Raw genomic sequence first — 22,571 nt, forward strand, 5'->3', positions numbered from 1 at the left:
TCAATTGATCAGAATTTAAGTTTTGTTTTTTTATCAAGAGTAAGACCCAAGCAAATACCTGGACTGAAGTTTTGCACACATCTGTGTCGGGAGCAACTGAAAACTTAAGTGTCTTGAAGAACAGGAGGTGGAGATGCCAGCACTCTCAAATCTTTAGTTTAAGTTCTTCACTGTCCCCCACCTGCTTTGGTTATTAAGCGTAACTGAGTTGACACACCTTCAGTCCTAAAAGTTGAGGAAGAGGGGTCAACAAAGAGCTGACCACTTCCATCCAGCACTGCTAATTCTCATATTCTGCTGGAAGGTTATCCTGCTTGTGGGCTTCCTATTGCAGCACCTGGTTGACTACTGTGAGAACAGGATGCTGGACTAGGTGATGATGATGATGATGATTATTATTTATACCCCGCCCATCTGGCTGAGTTTCTCCAGTCACTCTGGGATGCTCCCAACCTGAATATTAAAAACACAATACAGCATTAATCATTAAAAACTTTCCTAAACAGGGCTGCCTTCAGATGTCTTTTAAAAGTAAGATGGTTGCGTATTTCCTTGACATCTGATGGGAGGGTGTTCCACAGGGTGGGTGCCACTACTGAGAAGGCCCTCTGTCTGGTTCCCTGTAACCTCACTTCTTGCAGTGAGGGAACAGGCAGAAGGCCCACGGCGCTGGATCTCAGTGTCCGGGCTGAATAATGGGGGTGGAGAGGCTCCTTCAGGTATACTGGACCGAGGCCGTTTAGGGCTTTAAAGGTCAGCACCAACACTTTGAATTGTGCTTGGAAACGTACTGGGAGCCAATGCAGGTCTCTCAGGACCAGTGTTATATGGTCCCAGTGGCTATTCCCAGTCACCAGCCTAGCTGCCGCATTCTGGATTAATTGCTGTTTCCCAGTCATCTTCAAAGGTAGCCCCACATAGAGCACATTGCAGTAGTCCAAGCAGGAGATAACTAGAGCATGCACCACTCTGGAGACACAGTCCATGGGCAGGTAGGGTCTCAGCCTGCATATTAGATGGAGTTGGTAGACAGTTGCTGTGGTCCTTCAAGGGGAACAGTTATCCTGTTCAGGACCTGGGAGTCCTCCACACCAGCCTGCCCCCTGTCCCCCAAGAACAATACTTCTGTCTTGTCAGGATTCAACCTCAATCTGTTAGCCGCCATCCATCCTCCAACCGCCTCCAGGCACTCACACAGGGCCTTCACTGCCTTCACTGGTTCTGATTTGAAAGAGGTAGAGCTGGGTATCATACTGATGAACACCCAGCCCAAACCCCCTGATGATCTCTCCCAATGGCTTCATGTTAAAAAGCATAGGGGAGAGGACGGAACCCTGAGGTACCCCACAAGTGAGAGCCCAGGGGTCTGAACACTCATCCCCCAACACCACTTTTTGGCCCAGGAGAAAGTAGCAGAACCACTGTATAAGTGCCCCCAACTCCCAGCCCCCCCCCCAACGGTCCAGAATGATGTTATGGTCAATAGTATCAAAGGCCACTGAGATCCAGCAGAACTAGGAAACAACTCTCACCTTTGTCCCTAGCCCGCCGGAGATCATCAACCAGCGCGACCAAGGCGGTTTCAGTCCCATGGTGAAGCCTGAATCCCGATTGGAAGGGATCCAAATGGTCCACATCCTCCAGGCGTGCTTGGAGTTGTTCAGCAACCACCCACTCAATCATCCAGCAAGCTCTTATGTTCTACTGCCACTGTCAGAGGCAGTGGCTACCAGTTACTGGGACTTGCAAGTAGGGATAGTGCTATTGCACACATGTTCTGCTTGCAGGCTTCTCATAATGTGTGTCTAGTTGGCCACTGTGAAAACTAGATAAGCCTCCCCTTCGGTTCTACTTCCATGGTTGGAAGCAGGATGCCTCTGAATATCAGCTGCTAGGAATCACAAGCAGGGAGAGTATAATAATAATAATAATAATAATTTATTATTTGTACCCCGCCCATCTGGCTGGGTTTCCCCAGCCACTCTGGGCGGCTTCCATAAAAACCAGAAATACACTAAAATATCACAGATTACTAGTATACTAAGTATACTAAGCCTGATGGCTTCCCAGAGGCATCGTGTTGGTCAGTGTGAGAACAGAATGCTGGACTAGATGAGCTCCCTTTAGTCAGATCCAGCAGGGCTTCAGTTATGAAGCTGGGACCCTGAGCAGGCAAAGCACATGCTCCATTATCAAGCTGCGCATTCTCCCTGTGAAATGGCTCTTCAGTGGTATATCCTCTCCCCACGCACATATGCCCCACACAATTTCCCCTTCGCTTATCCCCCACAGCACATTACTAGCAAAGTTTGTCATCAAGATCTTTAACTACAGGCTGCTGTAGCAGTCAGGAAGTAACTAAATCATCCTCAATTTATTTTAAAGTTCATATGACAAGCATTTCCCCTGAAACTGCCATGTTCTCAGAAGGATTAAGAGAAATCTGCAATGCTATGCCGAGCACTACCTATCATAATACAAGTTAGTCTTCCGATGGAAGGAGTGTTCATAGAGGCCCCCTATGCAGCCAAGAGAAAAATTGCCTCAAACTAGAATACTTACTGAATCCAACCATTTTGTCAGGCACTTTGAATTCTTCGGTTATTACCCTGAAGAGAAAAGAAAAGGGGAAGACTTAAAATGACAGGGAGAAATTAATGCCTTTTCCAATAGCATCAACAGTCTCAAAACATTTCAGAAATTATGTTTTAGTTCCCAGAAAGTGAAGTAGGAACTGTCATGACTAAAGTTTTTGAGAGCAGAAACAGGAAAGTGCTGGAATATTCTAGCAGGTTCACTTCTGAAGCAAATATTGTTTTGACTACATAAAGGTCACGCTGAGCCAGGATAAATTCCTATGCTCAGCGAGCTGCTCTCTCCCTCTTTCTTTCACTTGTACAGTGCTTGTAATGAAGTTTGTTGCCTCAGTAAAGTTTTTGCCTTTACTGTGAATCTTTTGACTCTGCGTCATTCTTTGATTCTTCTTTATTGCAAGACACCACTGTCCGTCAGTAACTAGTTAAAACATTCTGGAAAACTGGGCAATGAAGAATGGAGTTTTCAGCTGGTGGCCTCCATCAGCTTCCTAAGAGGATATATGGAGGAGTGACCCCAAACCAGCTAGCCTGTGTCCTGAGCACTGTGCAGAAGGCCCTGTCTGCTCTTGCCCCATCCCTAAACGTGAAGCACATTACAGACACGGGATAGGGCTTTTCAATTTGGTGGGGTACCAACTCTAAAAATGTCCTGGTACCAATGCTGCTGAGTTTACAGTACCAGCTGAAAAGACACTTTGTTGTCCAGTTTCTTGCAGGGATTTGATTTGTATCTGTGAATGCCAGATAGTAAAGGATACATAATGTTATATGAAATTCCAAGGTCAAAATATTATAATACGTTCTCAGGGCTAATCACCACCCTTAGTGTTGGGGTCATGTGTATGCACTGCAGAAGCTGTCATGCAGTTAAGCTCACTGCAGAAAAAGGCCATTTAGCAGAGTTGTCTTTACTAGGCCACCACCAACATACACTACTACTACACACACACACACACTTTTTTTTTTTAAACAGATGTACAAGTAGTCTTCTCTCACTAAGTCCAGAGGGGGTTCTTTGCTTCAAAGTTCTTGCTGTGTTAAAGTCCACAGACAAGTCCCAAGTTTACAGTAGTTGCTTGCAAAGATTGGGTTCTAAACTCTGGCAATTTTCCAACTTCTTCCTCAGATGATCTCATCAAAAAGTCTTTACTCAAATCCACAGGTCCAATAGATATGCTGTAACCTGAGCCCTTTATACACAGAGTTACTTCCCAAATCTGCCCAGTAACACAGATAAGAGTCATAAGATGTATGCAGGTGCATTGTGGGGAATGAGTAATCCCTGCTGATTTAAGGATAATTAAAATATTCATTAACATAGTGGCATTGACAAAATGAAACATATGCTGACTAGCAGGGCTAAACCTGTTATGTTCAATCCAGTTAAGTTTGATAAAAGCTTCCCAACTCAGAAAAGCCTATGAGTCTAGCCTTGTGACCTGAAACATGTGTGTATGTATGTGTTTTATGTTATTAACTTTGCTTGTTAAAATCTGTTTGCTTATTTGTTTTTAGGCTATAACCTGTATTAGGTTGACCAATAAATTTTGATTCAGCTTGGCTGGCTGCCAATTAAGTAAGTGGTTTACAAAAAAGAATAAAACAATAAAATATCAGCAAAAACTGCAAAAAAGTTATTTAAAACATTCAAAGAATAATTTAAATTGGCAATATGTTAAAAACCAGATTAAAATGCATGTCAACATTCTACATATCTGGATATGCTTGCCTAAACAAAAATGTTTTCAGCAGGTGCTTAAAAGAATATAGCAAAGGTGCCTCCCTGATGTCAATAGGCAGGGAGTTCTAAATTGTAGGTGTTGCCACATTAAAAGATTGATTTCTTACAGATGCGAAACAAGGAACATGTGGCACCTGTAATATTGGCAGTTCCTGAATTCTAACGGTTTGAATTCTCATTGCAGCTTCAGGGAGACCTTGCAATCAGGAGCAATGATTGCTGGAGTAGACTGACGAGAGTGAGCTTGTGTCTTTTTTTTTTTTTAAAAAATAATTTTTATTAATTTTACAACATAAACAAAAAACAAACAAACATAACACGACTTCCCCAAACCTCCCCTTCACTGCATTCTTGTTTTAACATTTTTTAGCAATCCTTCATCCATTTTTATATTTAATTCTCTTTAAAATTTTCTTAAGCTTAAGTTTTTACAGCTGTAATTCTTTATATCCAATCCCTTGACATCTTAACATTCCGAAATTTTACAACAATTTTTAAGATAGATTTTGAATTTTTTCCAGTCTTCTTCCACTGTCTCTCTCCTCTGGTCACGAATTCTGCCGGTCATCTCTGCCAGTCCCATGAATTCAGTCACCTTGGTCTGCCATTCTTCCAGAGTAGGTAATTCTTTAGTCTTCCAATACTTTGCCAAAAGAATTCTTGCTGCTGTTGTTGCGTACATAAAAAATGTTCTATCTTTCTTTGGAACCATTTGGCCTACCATGCCCAAGAGAAAAGCCTCCGGTTTCTTTACAGAAGTCCACTTAAGGATTTTCTTAATTTCATTATAGATCATTTCCCAGTAGGCCTTAATCTTCGGGCAGGTCCACCAAAGATGATAAAAAGTTCCTTCGCATTCATTACACTTCCAACAGTTGTTATTGGGCAAATGATATATCTTTGCAAGCTTGACTGGGGTCATGTACCACCTATAGATCATTTTCATTATATTCTCTTTTAGGGCACTACATGCCGTAAATTTAATACCTGTGGTCCATAACTGCTCCCAGTCAGCAAACATAATATCATGACCAATATCTTGTGCCCACTTAATCATGGCTGATTTAACCGTTTCATCCTGTGTGTTCCATTTTAGCAGCAAATTATACATTCTAGACAAATTCTTAGTATTGGGTTCTAACAATTCTGTTTCTAACTTTGACCTCTCCTTCTGGAATCCTAGTTTCCTGTCCTGCTTAAAGGTCTCATTAATCTGGTAATAATGTAACCAGTCTCAGACTTTAGGTTTCAATTTCTCAAAGCTCTGTAGTTTCAACTTTTCACCATCATATTCTATAATTTCACAATATTTTGGCCAGTCTGAATCCATGTTCAGTCTTTTTACCGCCTTGGCTTCCATTGGTGACAACCACCTGGGGGTTTTACTCTCTAACAAATCTTTATATCGGTTCCATACATTATACAGTGCTTTCCTGACAATATGGTTTTTAAAGTTTCTATGAACCTTTACCTTGTCATACCATAAATATGCATGCCAACCAAAGTTGTTATCGTAACCTTCCAGATCCAGAATATCTGTATTCTCAAGAAGTAGCCATTGTTTCAGCCAGCAAAAAGCTGCTGCTTCATAGTAAAGTCTTAAGTCCGGCAGGGCAAAGCCCCCTCTATCCTTTGCATCAGTCAAAATCTTAAATTTTATTCTGGGTTTTTTGCCCTGCCAGACAAATTTAGATATATCTTTCTGCCACTTCTTGAAACAGTCCATCTTGTCTAAAATTTGCAATGTCTGGAACAAAAATAACAATCTCGGCAGTACATTCATCTTGATTACAGCAATTCGACCTAACAAGGAAAGTCTCAGCCTGGACCATATATCGAAATCTTTCTTCACTTCCAACCAACATTTCTCATAATTATCTTTGAATAAGTTCACATTCTTAGATGTTAAATTCACCCCCAGATATTTTACTCTTTTTGCAATTTCCAAACCGGTTTCTCTTTGGAAACTATCTTTTTCCCCCATCGTTAGATTTTTTTCCAACACCTTTGTCTTATGCTTATTTAATTTGAAACCTGCTACTTGACCAAATATTTCAATTAATTCCAAAACTCTTTTTGTACTGGCTTCTGGCTGTTGCAATGTCAAAACTAGATCATCTGCAAATGCTCTTAACTTATAATGTTTACTTCCGACCTGTATTCCTTTAACCAGCTGGTCCCTTCTAATCATATTCAGGAAAACCTCCAGTACCGATATAAACAATAGGGGGGATATTGGACATCCCTGTCGTGTCCCTTTCTCTATTGGGATCTCGTCCATGACCATACCATTTACAATTAGTTTAGCCTTTTGCTCAGAATATATTGCACCTATACCGTTTTCAAAATTTTGGCCTACCCCCATCCCTTGGAGATTCCTCTTCATAAAACTCCAGCAAATATTGTCAAAGGCTTTCTCTGCATCCACAAAAATCAACACAGCTTTTCTATTTATGTCAGTTTCCAGAAGTTCCAAAATGTCTATAATGTTCCTCACATTGTCTGACAATTGTCTACCTGGTAGAAAGCCTGTTTGGTCCCTTGTGAATCTCCTCTAACAAAACTTTTTAAAATCTTTTTGCTAAAATGTCTGCAAAAATTTTATAATCCACATTCAGAAGTGATATAGGGCGGTAGTTCTTGACTTGATGTTTCTCAGTTTCTGTCTTCGGTATAAGTGAGATGAATGCTTCCTTCCACGATTCGGGAGCCTTTTTCCCCTCCAAGATTTGGTTGCAAACTTCTTTCAATGGTTGTACTAACCATTCCTTCAATGCTTTATAGTATCTCGCAGTTAGTCCATCTGGTCCTGGTGATTTCCCTAGTTGCATATCCTGAATGGCACTCTCTATTTCTTGATCTGTAATTTTCTCATTCAAACGCCTTCTGTTTTTTTCCGAAATTTTTGGCAGGCCGTATTTTTCAATAAATTCTTCTATCTCTTGTTCATTCTTTGGCCCTTGTTTATACAGTTTCTTGAAAAAACTTTGAAAACAATTACTTATCTCATTTGGTTTATTAATAAACTTCCCATCTACTTCGAGTGATGTCACCGTATTCAGCTTTTGTCTCTTTTTCAATTGCCATGACAGTAGCTTCCCACATTTATCTGCTGACTCAAAGGTCTTTTGCCTCATTTGTTTTATTTTCCATTCTATTTCCTGGTTCATCAGTTCCATATATTGTGTTTGATAAAACTTTATTTCTCTTAAAATCTCATGAGACTTAGGCTTAGATCTCAGTTTCTTCTCCCCTTCTTTTATTAGGTTCCAAATTTTCTCTTTCCTCTCATTCTGTTTTTTCCTCTTTATTGAATTCTGTTGTATTAGGAAGCCACGCATCACGGCTTTGCTTGCGTCCCAAATTACTCTTTTTTCGACATCTGATCTCAGGTTTATCTCGAAGTAGTCTTTAAGTGTCTTTTGGGCCTTTTTACAAATTTCTTCATCTCCAAAAAGAGTGTCATTCATTCTCCATCTAAAGGTTCCAGCTGTTGTCAGTCTCATTTCCATCTTCACAGCATTATGGTCGGAGCAGGTTTTTGGGCAAATTTCTGTTTTTTTGACCCTTGATGCCAGATTACTAGAAATCCATATTTGGTCGATTCTAGTCCATGTCATTTTTGCTTCAGAGAAAAAAGTCCCCTCCCTTTCCAGAGGGTTCCTAGTTCTCCAAATGTCAATCAAGTCCATAGTGTCAGTCAGTTCAAAAAAAGTCTTTGGTAGTCTTCCATCATTGTCTTTGGGCCTTGTCCATGTTTGTGGAGACAACTCCATTCATATCGCCCATCATTATAATTTTAAGGTCCAAAAAGTCCATTAAAGTCTCATGCAACTTCTTGAAGAATTCAGCCTTCCCCTCATTTGGTGCGTAAACTCCAACAATCAAAATCTTTTCTCCTTGGATTTGAATTTCCACTGCCAGGTATCTTCCTTGCTCGTCCTTAAAGATCATTTTTGGCTCAAATTTTTCCTTAACATAAATCACTACTCCTCTTTTCTTGACTCTATCTGAGCTTGTGTCTTTTAGAGCCTGATCATTCTGCGGAAACACAGGATTTGAGGGGGAAGAGTTACAGTTGAGAGGAAGCCAGGCTGAGGGAGGAGCTAGAAGCCAGCAGCAGTCAAACTTAGCTCAGTGCACACAGGTGTTTGCAAGAGCGTTTAGCAGGGGACTTTAAAGGGGAGGCCCAGAACTCTGTCCCTTGGTGTGCATAGGACCAACAGACATGGAGGGTGAGGGAGCTGCTGCAGTGACCTGGAACATCTGTGCTATGTTTATCTTACTGCCAGGGAACAAGCAACAGTACACTTGTAGCAAGTGCAAGCTGGTTGTCTTGCTGGAAGAGAAGCTCCAGCAACTTGAGGCCCGTCTAGCCACACCTCAAGCAACAGGACAACATGCAGAGTTGCTTGATAGAGCTGAATGGACTGTGATGGAGCAGCAAGACAGATGGGGTGCCCCTAGGGAGGTGAAAGATTGCCCATTGCAAGAGATGAACCCCTGGAGGAATGTGATGCACAGAAGTAGGACATTCATGAGCCATGCTTTGTCATTGGAGTTGCAAAATCGCTTCCATGCTCTGACGATTGACACCAATTCTGTGCCAGAGAAGCTACAACAGCAGTTGCCGTCGCACACAGTAGCAAAAATGTCTGCAGTTGAATACTTGATAGTCTATCTTTCAATAAACACTACATACAAATACATAATTATGTTGCTTTGTTTTTACCACCACCTTGCTGCTCTGTTCTGTTCACTGCTGACTGCAAGCTCCTGCAATCGCATCCTTGCAAAACGGCTGTATCCTAAAAGCCTGAAAGTCTCCTGTTGGAGTGCAAAGGCAACTGCCTGCTCCAAACTGAGTAAATTGTACTTACTGTAAACCAGCTCCAGTGACCTTGAGCCTTAGACATAAAAGCAGATGCATTGGTCCTGAGCCAAGTACTCCAATTAACTGTTGCTGAATGTGCAAATTACTGACACCAAGGTGGCTGTGAAAGGTACAGTGCACAGAATGATTCCTACCACCCCCAGAGAAGAAAGAGACAGGAGAAGATAGACTTGGAGGAGTCTTTCTCCATTCTTGATCCAACCCCTTTGGATCCAGAGTTCCTGACTGAGGGTGAGTATGCAGATAACCCATTTACTACCTTCCATGGAGATGATACTGGAGAAAAGAAACTGCAGTCGAGACATGACAAGGCGAGAGGAAGGAATAGGAAGTATTCAAACCATAAGGTTCCTGCCTTTGTAACTTCTCAAGAATATCAAAATAAGCTCCAATAGACAAGTGGAGAAGACTCAAGAACAGCAGGAGGAAGAGATGTGTGGTGGTGATAGGTGACTCCCTACTGAGGGGAACCAAGGCAGTAGTGTGCCAAAGATTCACGATGTGCCAGAGAAGTTGCCAAGTCTTATAAAGCCCACTGACCACTATCCCTTCCTTCTGATTCATGTGGGTACTAATATTACTGCCACACACAGCCTGCAATGCGTAACAAGGGACTGTGAGACCCTGAGCAGGGAGCTGAAGAGACTTGGGGCACAGGTAGTCTTTTCATCACTCCTTCTTGTTGAAGGTTGTGGCCCAGGGAGAGGAAAATACGTGAGGTAAACCACTGGCTGTGCAGGTGGTGTCATCAGGAAGGATTTGGCTTCTTGGATCATGGTCTCGGCTTCCTTGAAAAAGGACTTCTGGTGAGAGATGGGCTGCAACTCACAGCGGTTGGCAATAATGTGTTTGATAAGAGTATCAAGAACCTGATCAAGAGAGCTTTAAAGTAGATGTTAAGGGGGAGGGAGACAACATTACAAACGACAGAAGAGCACCTGGCACTGGGGATAATAGCTTCACTGATGCACAGGAAACTGAGGTGGTGCTCCAGAAACCTGCTAAAGGGCAAGAAACTACAGGAAAGAAGCAGCTGGAGGGAACGAATCCTGGTTTCTGTTGTCTCTACACAGAGTATGGGAAACAAGCAAGACGAACTGGAGCTTTTAGTTCAGGATGGCAAATACGACCTGGTTGGCATTACTCAAACCTGGTGGGATGAGACTCATGACTGGAATATAGGAAATGAGGGGTATAACCTGTTCAAAAGGAATACAGTGGTACCTCAGGTTACATACGCTTCAGGTTACAGACTCCGCTAATCCAGAAATAGTGCTTCAGTTTAAGAACTTTGCTTCAGGATGAGAACAGGAGGCCCCATTAGCTAAAGTGGTGCTTCAGGTTAAGAACAGTTTCAGGTTAAGTACGGACCTCCGGAACGAATTAAGTACTTAACCTGAAGTACCACTGTAGACTAAACAGGAAGGGAGATGTAGCAGCATTATATGTAAAGGATGCATACACTTGTGAAGAAATCCATGACCTGGAGCATGGGGAGCAGATTGAGAGTATATGCATAGAAATTGTAGGAGAGAGAAACAACAGTGACCTTACTATGGGGATCTGCTATAGACCACCAAGCCAGACTGAAGACTTGGATGATGCATTCCTAGAGCAGATTACCAAACATTCAAAAAGAAGAGATATAGTAATGGGGGGGAGGGGCTTCAACTTCCCCAATATCTGTTGGAACTCAAACTCTGCCAAGAATATAAGGTCTGACAAATTCCTCCATTGCCTCACTGGCAATTTCATTTTGCAGAAGGTGCAAGAACCAACAAGGGGATCATCTATTTTGGACCTGATCCTCGCCTATAGGGAAGAACTGGTTGACGAAGTGGAAGTACTTGCAAACTTGGGAGAAAGTGATAATGCTCTCCTGGGTTTCAGGATACAGAGGCAAGGGAAAGCTGAGCATAGTCAGACATGCACTCTGGACTTTAAGGAGGCCAATTTCAAAAAGCTTAAGGAGCTACTGGGTGAGATCCCATGGTCAGGAATACTCCAAGAGAAGGGAGTCCAAGAAGGATGGGAGCTTCTAAAAGGAGAAACTAAACAATTAAGCCTGACAGACCTCTTGGACTGGGCAATTGCTGAAATTGAACAAGAGGTGCCTGATGGGCTAGAAACAAGGACAGGGGAGCAGGTGGAGGAGGGGGGCAATGGGCATGATGCCGACTCACAGTCTCCCCACAGTCCTAAACAGCAGCCAACTAGCTGTTTTGAAGACCACCCCCCCAAAGCAGCCAAAAGGCCCAAGGCCGAAAAATTCCAAGTACAATGGGACCACAGGAAAGAGTTCAGAGATTAAAGCAACCCAATCGTCCCACGCCGTTGCCCAGACAACTCCTCAAAAGCTACCTTCACAGTATGGAGCTGGAAAATTGCTAAGTTTGTTAGGAGAACAAAGCTTACTTACCAGAAGGTCATTGGTACTGATTCTTCGAAAGTTGGAGAGCATTGAGAACCTTGCGGTTGGTGGTCAGGGAGCAGAGAGCCCAGAGTGGCCCCGGGAGAGGAATGCTGAGTGGGTACCACCAGGCAGGCTGGAGCCCCCTAATCCTGCCAGGGAGAGCCCCCAAGCTGTACAGTCCATATAATCCCAGGAAGGAGCCCAAGGGTCCCCCCCCATACTAAGAGGTGTTTGCAGCTGGATCAGATAGTTCTGATTATCCAAAACAACTGGGAGAACAAAGGACGTTGGATCTCCAGACTGAGAGTCTGCCTTTCCTTATCTGAACTTCTGAGATTGGATATAGGCTCTCTGAACTTAAAAACGCTGGAAAAACTGCCGAGCCACCCAAGAGTAACAAAGCTACTTCTCAAATTTCAAAGTCATGCCATCCCCCTGCTTCTCCCCAAAATGGGTGGCTTCCTGAGTCATTTCCACATTACAGTTAAAAGGGTGTTTGCAGACTTGGATGCTGTACCTCTACTTCCAGCTATACAGAGGCCGACAAGTCGGTTATCTCCCAAGCTACCCCCCGACTCAAGCTCTGCCCCACCTTCAAGATGAAGCCAACGTGGAAATTTTCCAGTTCCTCTGATTGACACTAACACAGCTGCAGTTAATACAGGAGGACCTCAAAGAGTGACTTTAAAGACATCTCTGCTCCTTAGGAATGTTGAGCAAAGAGTAACGATAAATACAACCCCAATTAACTCCATACTAGAGGAAATTGAAGAAATAACAAACAGTATTCAAGATTCGATGTGTGACCTCAACAAGCCTAGGACAAACCCCCATGAACCTGCTAACGTGGGCAGCAGGAATACAAACAATGATAGGTCTGGAAAAGAGGAGATATTGGCCTTTCTACAGGAGGAATCCCCCGTAAGAGACTCAACCATCCAAGAAAGGCGTTTGCAGACCAAGGGACTGGATCCAACTATACGCCAAATCAACATGTATGACACTATAGATAATCCATCCTCACCTCTATCCATAGAACAGACTTTGCCCACAGTTATGGAGGAGGAGCAAGCAAGGTAGGAAACTACACAAATGTCTGGGGGACTGTTTGAACTGTTTTTTTTTTTTTTTTGGCACATTTTTCTTATTTGTTTAGTAACATAACATTACTATATATATTCTATAAAACAAAGACTACAAAACAACATTCATTCATACTACAATGCATAACTATGTAACATTAATATATCTGGTTTCTGAAAAAGGGCTTACATAACAAAATCCATTCAAAATACCATCTGGTTTACCTTTTTTTCCCCTTCCCCTCCCTCTCCACTCCAACCCCCCCCCCCCCCCGGTCAGGCCTTCCTTCTTCATATCTTTATCCATGTACACAGTCTGTTCATTCGAGCTTGTATGTTAGGGTTGGCTTCCCCTCTTTCTATCCAGTTCCTGTAAAATGCCCATTTATTTGTGATTCTTTGGCATTTATTTTCCCATCTATCCTCTGCCACTATCTGTGCAAATATTTCTGATTGTACGTATTCAAAAACATAATCGTTCAAATTTTCCATATTCCATTTGGCCTTTTCTTTCCATCCCAGAGCAATAACTGCCATTCCAGCTAGAATCATAATCTTGTACAACTCTTGCTTATTACTTTCTACTTTGTTATTTCCCAGTATTACCGAAAATAACAAATCCCTATTAACTTCTATGTTTATTTGAAATAATGCAGAAATTACCTTTATAATCTTTTGCCAATATTCCTTAACCAGATTACATTCCCACCACATGTGTGAATATAGTCCTTTTTCCTGACCACAATGCCAGCAATTGGGACTAAACCCTTTCACTATATACACCATTTGTGCCGGAGTTTTATACCATTTTAATAAAATTTTTCTACTTAATTCTTTATATTTTAATATTGTTTATATTCTTCATCAGTTCTTGGGCCGTGTTTGGATGGATCATACCTTCCTGCTCCCATTTAATCTGGATTATCCTTATCATTCTTTCTTTTGTCGCTTATCATCAGTTTATATAACATCCCTGCTATCCCTTTCTTAGTCATTTGTCTTTTGTTCAGCACCATTTCTATTTTCATTTCTGTGCTCATTGTTTCCTCTGCTCTTTCGGTTTTTTTTAAATCATAAAGTCCTTGCACTTTCAGCCAATATTGTTTTCCTATTTTTTCTAAAAAAACTTTTTTTGTAATTAAATTCCCTTCTTCATCAAACATATCTTTTAATTTATAAAATCCCTGATCTTCTAATTTCTTCCACCAACCAGGTTCCCTTTGACCCTCCTGCATATATTTTAACGGCATCCACCTTGAGTATGTTGGCATCCGTTTCGTATTCCAGTTCTTTCAGATTCCTAACGCAGTTTTCCTTGGTCCTATTGTCTTCTTAAAAGCCGTGTTCATATCTCTATTAAATATCCGTTATCTTCCTATTCCTTCATTTATTTCATTCTCCAGCCTTATACATTTAATCCCTTCCTTATATCCAATATCTATTAGATTTTTCAATTGGAACATTTCATAGTAAAATTCTAAGTTCGGTATTCCCCATCCCATCTCTTCTTCAAGGTGAATAGTTTACTATGTCTGGGGTTCTAACTCTTTTCCTTCCAAAAATCCAATTTTAAAATACCTTATTCCATGTTTTAAACCATATTTTCCTAATGGGTAGTGTAATTACTTGAAATAAATATAATAATTTGGTACCAAAATTATTATAAACTGCTCTAACCCTACCTAGAATACATAAATTCTTATTTTTCCATGATTTTATATCCTTCTTGATCTTCCTCCACGCTTCTTTGTAATTTACATCTGGAATCCTAGTAATATTTTTAATATTTACCCCCCAAGTATTTAATTTTTTTCCAATTGATATCCATCTTTGTCATTTTTGCAAATTCCTTCTTCTCCTCTTTATTTACATCCCCAAATAAAATTTCAGACTTCTCCAAATTTACTCCCAATCCCAACTCCTCTTTAAAGTCCTTCAGGATTATCATAAATTCTCTCACACCCTCTAAGGGGTTTGCAAATAATAATAGGATACCATCTGCATACATGTTTAACTTGATTTCTTCCTTTCCTTTCTTATATCCTTTTATCCTTTACTGAGTTTCGTATTCTGTCTGCCAAGTACTCCATACCCAATACAAGTAGTAGTGGTGAGGGGGGGCCACCGGGGCGCATTGGAAGATGGCCGACAATACCATCTCTCCGTCTCACACGGGGTAATTAAGAGGCTGATATGGGAGTATGCAACCTCCCTTGTTACCCCAGGGAACGAGGAAACACTGCCTTGCCTGCTGTTGCCATAAATCACCCCCGAGTTCGAAAGAAGGGGGTGAAGGCACTAGGCGCACAGCACCCGTGGGAGACGGCTCTCCCTGACGCTGTCTCTGATCACGCAAACTGGTTGCAGGAGCTCAAAATAAACAATTAGAGAGAAGCAAATGCACATATTTCAAGTGAAGAACGGGAGTTAAGACTGCTAATTGAAGTGACCTCTGTGAAGTAGAGTGATGGGTTGGATTCAACAGGACAATAAATCAAGAAGAAGATACATCAAAGGGTCGGTATGTCAGAACGGGACTGGAAGGGGGGGGGCTTTTCTTTTTTTCTCTCTATCTGATTACCTAACAACCCCTCCCCAAGAAAGAACCATTGCACAATTGACTATAAGCGGGATGATTAAAAAACTGTGTGGAAATGAATTATTAACCAAAGGTTTGGCTTATGGAGACTTGGAAAAGAATAAGGGCTTTTGGAATGACGCAGCTATAAAAAGAGTGTCACCATGTTGGCAGGTTTTGTCGAAAGATTGATGATCGAGGAGGAGGAAGCTATGGCTGTTATCATATTGGACTCCTGGCAGAACCTCCTCGGAAGATCGAGAAAGGGAGTGACAGGCCTGCGAAGATTAACAAACGGACGGTAAAATTGTTTTCTCTATGGAAGTGATGAAAGGCGGCAGCCGTCTGAATATGACTCTTGGATGAATGGAAAAACCCACACAGGACTACAAAAACATTTGTCTTCAACTCGCTTGCAGAGACTATCAGAGGCCACAAAGAAAAAGGAAAAATATGTGAAAATAACAAGAAGAGATGTGGAAAACAACAAGAAAGGATTGGACAGAATCGTGAACATCATTTGGACAGAATTGTGGATATTAAAGCAGCAGCAACAAGATGATTGGATCCCTTTCGGAACTTGAAATATGGGTAACCCCAACAAAAAATTAAAATTTGGCTCTGTAATTTGGAATTAATGTGATTTGATTTGATTGCTCTGTTAATAAAAATTATTTTAAAAAAAAAAAAATAGTAGTGGTGAGAGTGAACATCCTTGTTTAACTCCTCTTTGTATATTGAATTGATCTGAAACTCCCTCATTCACTCTGACCACAGCCTTCCCTTCCCTATACAATTCCTGGATTGCTTCCACAAAGTTCTCTCCTAATCCTACGTCCCGCATAATATTCCATAAGAACTTATGTCTAATCGTGTCGAAGGCCTTATACACACCCAATTTTAAGACCACCAATTTTCCTTTTACCTTGCTTGTTAATACGTTTAACACATTTCTTATAGGATGGCCTGTGTATCTTCCCTTAACAAATCCATATTGATCTTCCTTAATTATTTTAGGTAGTACCTTTTCCAGTCGCCTTGCCAGGATCTTTGTAAATATCTTATAGTCTTGATTTAATAGGCTAATTGGTCTGTATGACCCCACCTCTGTAGGGTCCTTTTGTGGTTTTTCAATCACTACTATTTCCGCTAGTTTCCAAGTGTCTGGGGCTTTCCCCACTTCTAAGATATTATTAAATACTTTTTTTCAGTTCTGAGCCCAGGATATCAATTGTTTATTTATAAAAGCACCCTTTATCGGATTGCCCATTAGTATCCGTAAATCATAGATCTCTGCAAACCCTTCTATCATGTCCTGGAATGTAGCCGGACTTTCATGTAAATTAGCTGACCCAGATTTTATAAATTTTCTTGATTCTCATAATATAATCCTTTTACAGGAAACTTGGTCTCTTAAACCTTTAGATATTCCTAATTTTATTACTTATAATTTACCCGCCACTAAAATGTCAAGTAAAGGACACCCCAAATCCAGTTTGATCTGTGGTATTAAACAGTCTTCTAACCTTAAAATTAATTGCATTAGAAATATTGGGCAGTATGCACAATTGTTATCATTTTCCAATGTTCACAAGGAAATTCCTCTTTTAAATACATATTTCCCTCCCATAGAGTCAGAAGCCAGACCAGATTATTGTTGGAATATAGTCTTTGAAGAGCTGTACATAATACACAGTAAATTTCCAAATATCCCCCTGATTGTAATGGGGGACACTAATGCGAGAATTGGATCACATCTTAAGGCAGCCCTGTTCAGGGAAGTTTTTAATATGTAACGCTGTACTGTTTTTAACACTTGATTGGGAGCCGCCCAGAGTGGCTGGGGAAACTCAGCCAGATGGGCGGGGTATTAATAATAATAATAATAATAATAATCAGATAACACAGCTCTCTATAAACACTATGTCTCAACTCTAGCTGAAGATGCTCCACTTCCTTTGAGAATAGGGAGAATTTCAAAGGACATTACTGTTAATAAAGCGGGAGGAAAACTCTTACAATTGGTTTTAGAATTTAATCTTTCATTTTTGAACGGCTCAAATGGCCTGATACTCCAGGAGATTTTACCTTCTGCTCCAAAAGGGGCAGGAGTGTAATTGACTATTCCTTAGTCTCCTTAGAAATGTTAGATGAAGTTGCCTCTTTTACAGTTGTACTCCACTCTGAGAGTGACCACTTTCCAATTGTTTTAGAGATGTATAGAAACTCTAGAATTAATGACCCTTGTCCTCTTATTAGTACCGATAAGACTAGTTATGCCAAAATAATTTATATAAGTGATAAAAATAGGGAGGGTCTATTAGCAGTATTTGAAAATAACCCAGTTATTCTCGAACCTTTGGCTAACCAAAATTTGATACCTTTGGCAGACATTGAGTATTATTACAATACTATTCAGGAATTATTTTCTTCTTTTTTTAAATCTGTAGTTCAGCAACAGACCTTTAAATAAGTATAACTGGTTTGATAAAGAATGTATTAACCATAAGAAAGAACTTAGAACTTGTCTAAAAGAAGCCTCTGTCACTAACTCCCAAGATCTCTGGAAGACCTATTTTGAAATGAAAAAACGCTTTTAAGAACATGCTCCTGTGGGAAAAAAATCAATGTTTTCACAAGCCAAGTGGTCCAAAATTGTTACTGCATTAGAAACTAAAGATACCAAAACTTTTTTGTCACTCCTTTCAATAAAAGATACCACTGATTTGCCTAATATAAGTGATGAAGCTTGGATTACGCATTTTACTGCTGTTTTCTACGATTCCCAAGTTTTTAAGAAGGAAAATTTTAATTCTTCTTCGGCAATAACCACACAATTTCAAATTACTGTTGAGGAGATGAAAAGGATAATTATTTCGTTTAAGCAAGGAAAATCTCCAGGTATGGACGGCATCTCGATACACCTGCTGAGATTAAATGTGGAATGGTGGGCCACTAATCTTGTCCCGCTCTTTAAGTCTATCTATCACTCAGGCTTGGTACCTAAATTGTGGAATAACTCAATAGTGGTGCCGATTTTTTAAAAAGGTGATGGGAATTGCCAAGAGAATTACAGGCCTATTAGTGTGTTACCATGCATAAGCAAAATCTATGCCAAATCCCTGCTTATTAAACTGGAAGAAGAATGGATGCTTACAAAAGGTCTACCTGGTAAGGAACAAGCTGGTTTCAAGGCAGGCTCTTCAACTCTTGACCAGTGTCTAGTGTAAAGTCATCTTGTGGACAAATATGTCTTGAGAAACAAACGAAGACTTTTTGTGGCATTTGTAGATTTAAAAAGTGCCTTTGATTTGGTCAATCGTAATAAACTGTGGACCAAATTGGAACACCTCGGTATTGACCCATACCTACTTACATTGATTAAAAGTTTACACTCTAGTAACCAAATATATGTTAAAGTTTCAAAAGATGGTAGACTTGCAGGTCCAATTCTGAATAACCGAGGAGTTAGGCAAGGCTGTATCTTGGCCCCTACCCTATTTAATCTCTTTTTATCTGACCTCCCATTATTTCTTCAAAATGCAACCACTCATATTCCTTATTTAAACAATATCCCAGTTTTTTTATTACTTTATGCAGATGATGCAGTAATTATCTCACTTTCCTCTTTGGGTTAAAAAAAAATATTTAAGAGTTTCTCAAATTTTTGCTCTCTTAATAACCTCAAAATTAACTATGATAAGACAAAAATTATGCAATTTACAAAGAGAGGAAACCCAAAAAATTGGATAATCAATGCACATCTAATACAAGAAGTTAAGCATTTCAATTATCTGGGAATTGTATTTAAAAATAACATGAATTGGAACACAAATATCTGCGCTGCAATAGCTAAGGCTAAAGTGACAGCTCACCATATTAAATCGTATTTTTTTTCTCCTATAGGAAATAGATATATTCCAGCTGTATTGCAAGTGATTGATATGAAACTTTGTGCCCAACTTTTATATGGCACCCCAGTGTGGATTTCAGGTGACCTCAAGAGGGTTGGATAAATTTCATGCATTCCTTCTGAGGTCATTATTAGGACTTGCAAAGTCTGTAAAATATGAATCAATATGTTGTGAGTTGGGAATACTTCCTTTATCAGTAAGAGTATGGCTGAGAACCTTGAAATATTGGATCTTCCTGCATCATAGAGCCCTAACTCCTAATTCTCTCCTTTACGACCTCTTAAGTGATAATGTAATTTACAATTTATCATTTATTTTAATAAATAATAATAATAATAATAATAATAATAAAATGTATTTATATCCTGCCCTCCCCAGCCGAAGCCGGGCTCAGAGTGGCTAACAGCAGTAAAATAATACAGCATTCCAAAATCAATTCTCCTATAGATTTAATATGTTTCCCTCGATGATAGTAAGAGGAAGAAATTTAGCTCTCCCAGAATCAGAGCGCCTCTGCAAATGTAGTAAACAGGAACCTGATACTTTGGAGCATATTTTCTTTTCCTGTGATTTTGGCATTTACAGTGGTGCCTCGCAAGACGAAATCAATCCGTTCCGCGAGTCTCTTCATCTAGCGGTTTTTTCGTCTTGCGAAGCAAGCCCATTGACGGCTTAGCGGATTAGCGCTATTAGCGGCTTTTAGCAGCTTATCAGCTTAGCGGATAAGCAGATAAGCGGCTTAGCGGCTTAGAAAAAGGGGGGGAAAGGAAAAAAACCCTGCAGGACTCGCAAGACATTTTCGTCTTGCAAAGCAAGCCCATAGGAAATTCGTTTTGCGAAGCACCTCCAAAACGGAAAACCCTTTCGTCTAGCGGGTTTTCCGTCTTGCGAGGCATTCGTCTTGTGGGGCACCACTGTATGCCAGTAGACAATTACTAGAGGACTTGCAACTCAACAGGCTCAATTCTATGCTACCAACGGTTCAGGACCTGCTCTCTGACAGGAATGATCAAATTACTTTAATAGTGGCTGGATTTTTGAGTGCTGTCCATGTAGAAAGACTGGGCCATTATAAAGAGATTTAGTGGTTCTTAATTGATTGGTATGTGGTAGTGTTGTATTGTATTATTTATGCAAATTGATTTTCTCTGGAGTTAAAGATCTGACTGGGACAAACCTTGTTATGTTGAGCTCATATTTGGCACATTTTGCATATGGTGTCTGTTTGATAATGTGTGGTTTGCTATGCCTAATAAAGGATACTGGTATTTAAAAGGACAAATACTGAAGGCCCAAATGCATACAATACCAATAAGAAAGAAAAGTGGGGAGGCATCTAAGTAAAGTGATAAGGAGCTTAGGGATGAGCTGAGAGTTAAAAAGGGCATGTATAAGAAATGGAAGGATAAATCACAAAGGAGGAGTATACATGAGTAGCCAACAGTTGCAGGAGGAAAATCAGTATGAGCTCAGGCTTGCAAGAGAGGTTAAAAATAATAAAGGTTTCTTTGGCTATGTCCGAAGTAAGAGGAAGAACAAGCAAGTGGTAGGTCCTCTGTGTAGGGAAGATGGAGAAATGCTATTGGGTGACAGAGAAAAGGTGGAACTGCTCAACACCTACTTTGCCTGTCTTCAGCCAAGAGGAAAGCAGTGCCCAGCCTGTGGATAACAGAATAAATGATGTAAGGAGGGAGCTGCAGCCCAAGATAGGAAAATAGGTAGTAATGGAACACCTAGCTACTTTAAATTAATTCTCCAGGGCCTGATGAACTGCATCCAAGGATACTAAAGGGGCTTGTGGATGTAATTTCAGAGCCTTTGTCTATGATCTTTGAGAAGTCTTGGAGAACAGGCGAGGTCCCTACAGACTAGAAAAGGGCTAATGTTGTCTCCATCTTCAAAAAGGAAGACCCAGGTAACTACCAACCAGTGAGCTTGACATCCTAGAACAGATAACACTGGGCAACAATTTTTTACTTTTTGTATGTTGTCTAGATTTCTACAATTGATTTAGGGTATTTTTGCACTGCTGAATCAGGAAATGGCATCCGTTTCTATCCATCAGGTCAGGTTTTTCTGCTATGTTGATTTGAAAAAAATCAGATCTTGTGACAAAATCGATTACATTTTTGTGGCATTATCAGCTGATTTTTGTCAACACGTATCATCCTAAATATGTTTTTAAGAGAAAAAAATGTTTTTCCAACAACATATATTGATTACCTGATAGAAACATCGATTTCTGTAAACTGAATGGTGGGCAAAGATAAAGGTAAGTACACGTAAATTGCATGTTGCTTCACCATTTTTCAAACTTCAGGGCTTGAACTTCCATTTCTTGGAAATCCTGGAATGCTCAGCGGCAGGGAGGTCTCTCTTCAGAGTCCAACAGTAGTCAGCCATCATGACTGCGTCCCAGCGACCCTGAGACCTGGTCTCCATCTCTTTCATGTCCTGATGGAATCTCTCCCCCTGCTCGTCACTCATTGAACCCAGGTTCTCAGGAAACCGGTCCATATGTGAAAATAGGTAGTGCATCTTGACGCTCATGTTGCAGCCCAGGTTTCTGAAAGCAGTCAGCATGTTGTTGACAAGTTCTGCGTAGTTTCTGGCCTTATTGTTGCCAAGAAAGTTCTTCACTACCAGAACAAATGCCTTCCATGCTTCCAGTTCCACTTCGTTCATTGAGTTTCCGAACTCTGGATCTCTGATGAGCTGACGGATCTGAGGACCGTCAAAGATGCCAGCTTTCAACTTCTCCATGGTCAATCCTGGAAAGGCCTGGCACAAGTAAGTGAAGCAGTAACCATCCTTGTCCAGAGCCTTGGTGAACTGCTTGATTAAGCCGAGCTTGATGTGCAGCGGTGGGAAGAGTATTCTGTCTCTGTCCACCAGAGAGTCGTTGATGACGTTCCTTTTTCTGCAAGGCACCAATTCCTCCCGCACAGGCCAGTCCTCCTTCGTGTAATGCTGAGCACGGTCCCTACTATCCCACATGCACAGAAAACATGGGTACTTGGTGAAGCCAGACTGTTGTCCCAACAAAAAGTTCACCATCTTCAGGTCAACACAAATAAACCACTTATGCTGATCATAACCAATTTTCTCCAGCACATACTTCACCGCTTCATAGTTCTCCTTCAGTGTACTTGAGTGAGCCAGGGGTATAGAGGCAAACTGGTTGCCATTATGTAGCAGAACACATTTCAGTGATCGCTTGCTGCTGTCAATGAACAGTCTCCAATCTTTGGGTTCGTACTGTGGCACTCCCAAGCTTGAGCAGAAGCTGCGCAATATCTGCACAGTACACCAAGTCCTTCTCTTCCGAGAAAAAACGGAGGTACTCTTGATG

At 40.8% G+C, this 22,571-nt stretch overlaps 1 protein-coding gene across 7 annotated transcripts in view; it reads right to left on the reverse strand.

The window, feature by feature from the left end:
- LOC309333209 (far upstream element-binding protein 3-like) overlaps nt 1-22,571 on the reverse strand; it is a 359,184-nt gene that overhangs the window by 240,193 nt on the left and 96,420 nt on the right. For all 7 annotated transcript variants that reach the window (XM_081846616.1, XM_081846620.1, XM_081846619.1 and 4 more), the window contains exon 4: nt 2,563-2,609. In XM_081846616.1, the coding sequence (XP_081702742.1) occupies nt 2,563-2,609 (47 nt within the window). The remainder of the gene's footprint in view (nt 1-2,562; nt 2,610-22,571) is intronic.

Source organism: Podarcis erhardii (genome assembly GCF_964252035.2).
Source record: "Podarcis erhardii genome assembly, chromosome: W".
Lineage (NCBI taxonomy): Eukaryota > Metazoa > Chordata > Lepidosauria > Squamata > Lacertidae > Podarcis > Podarcis erhardii.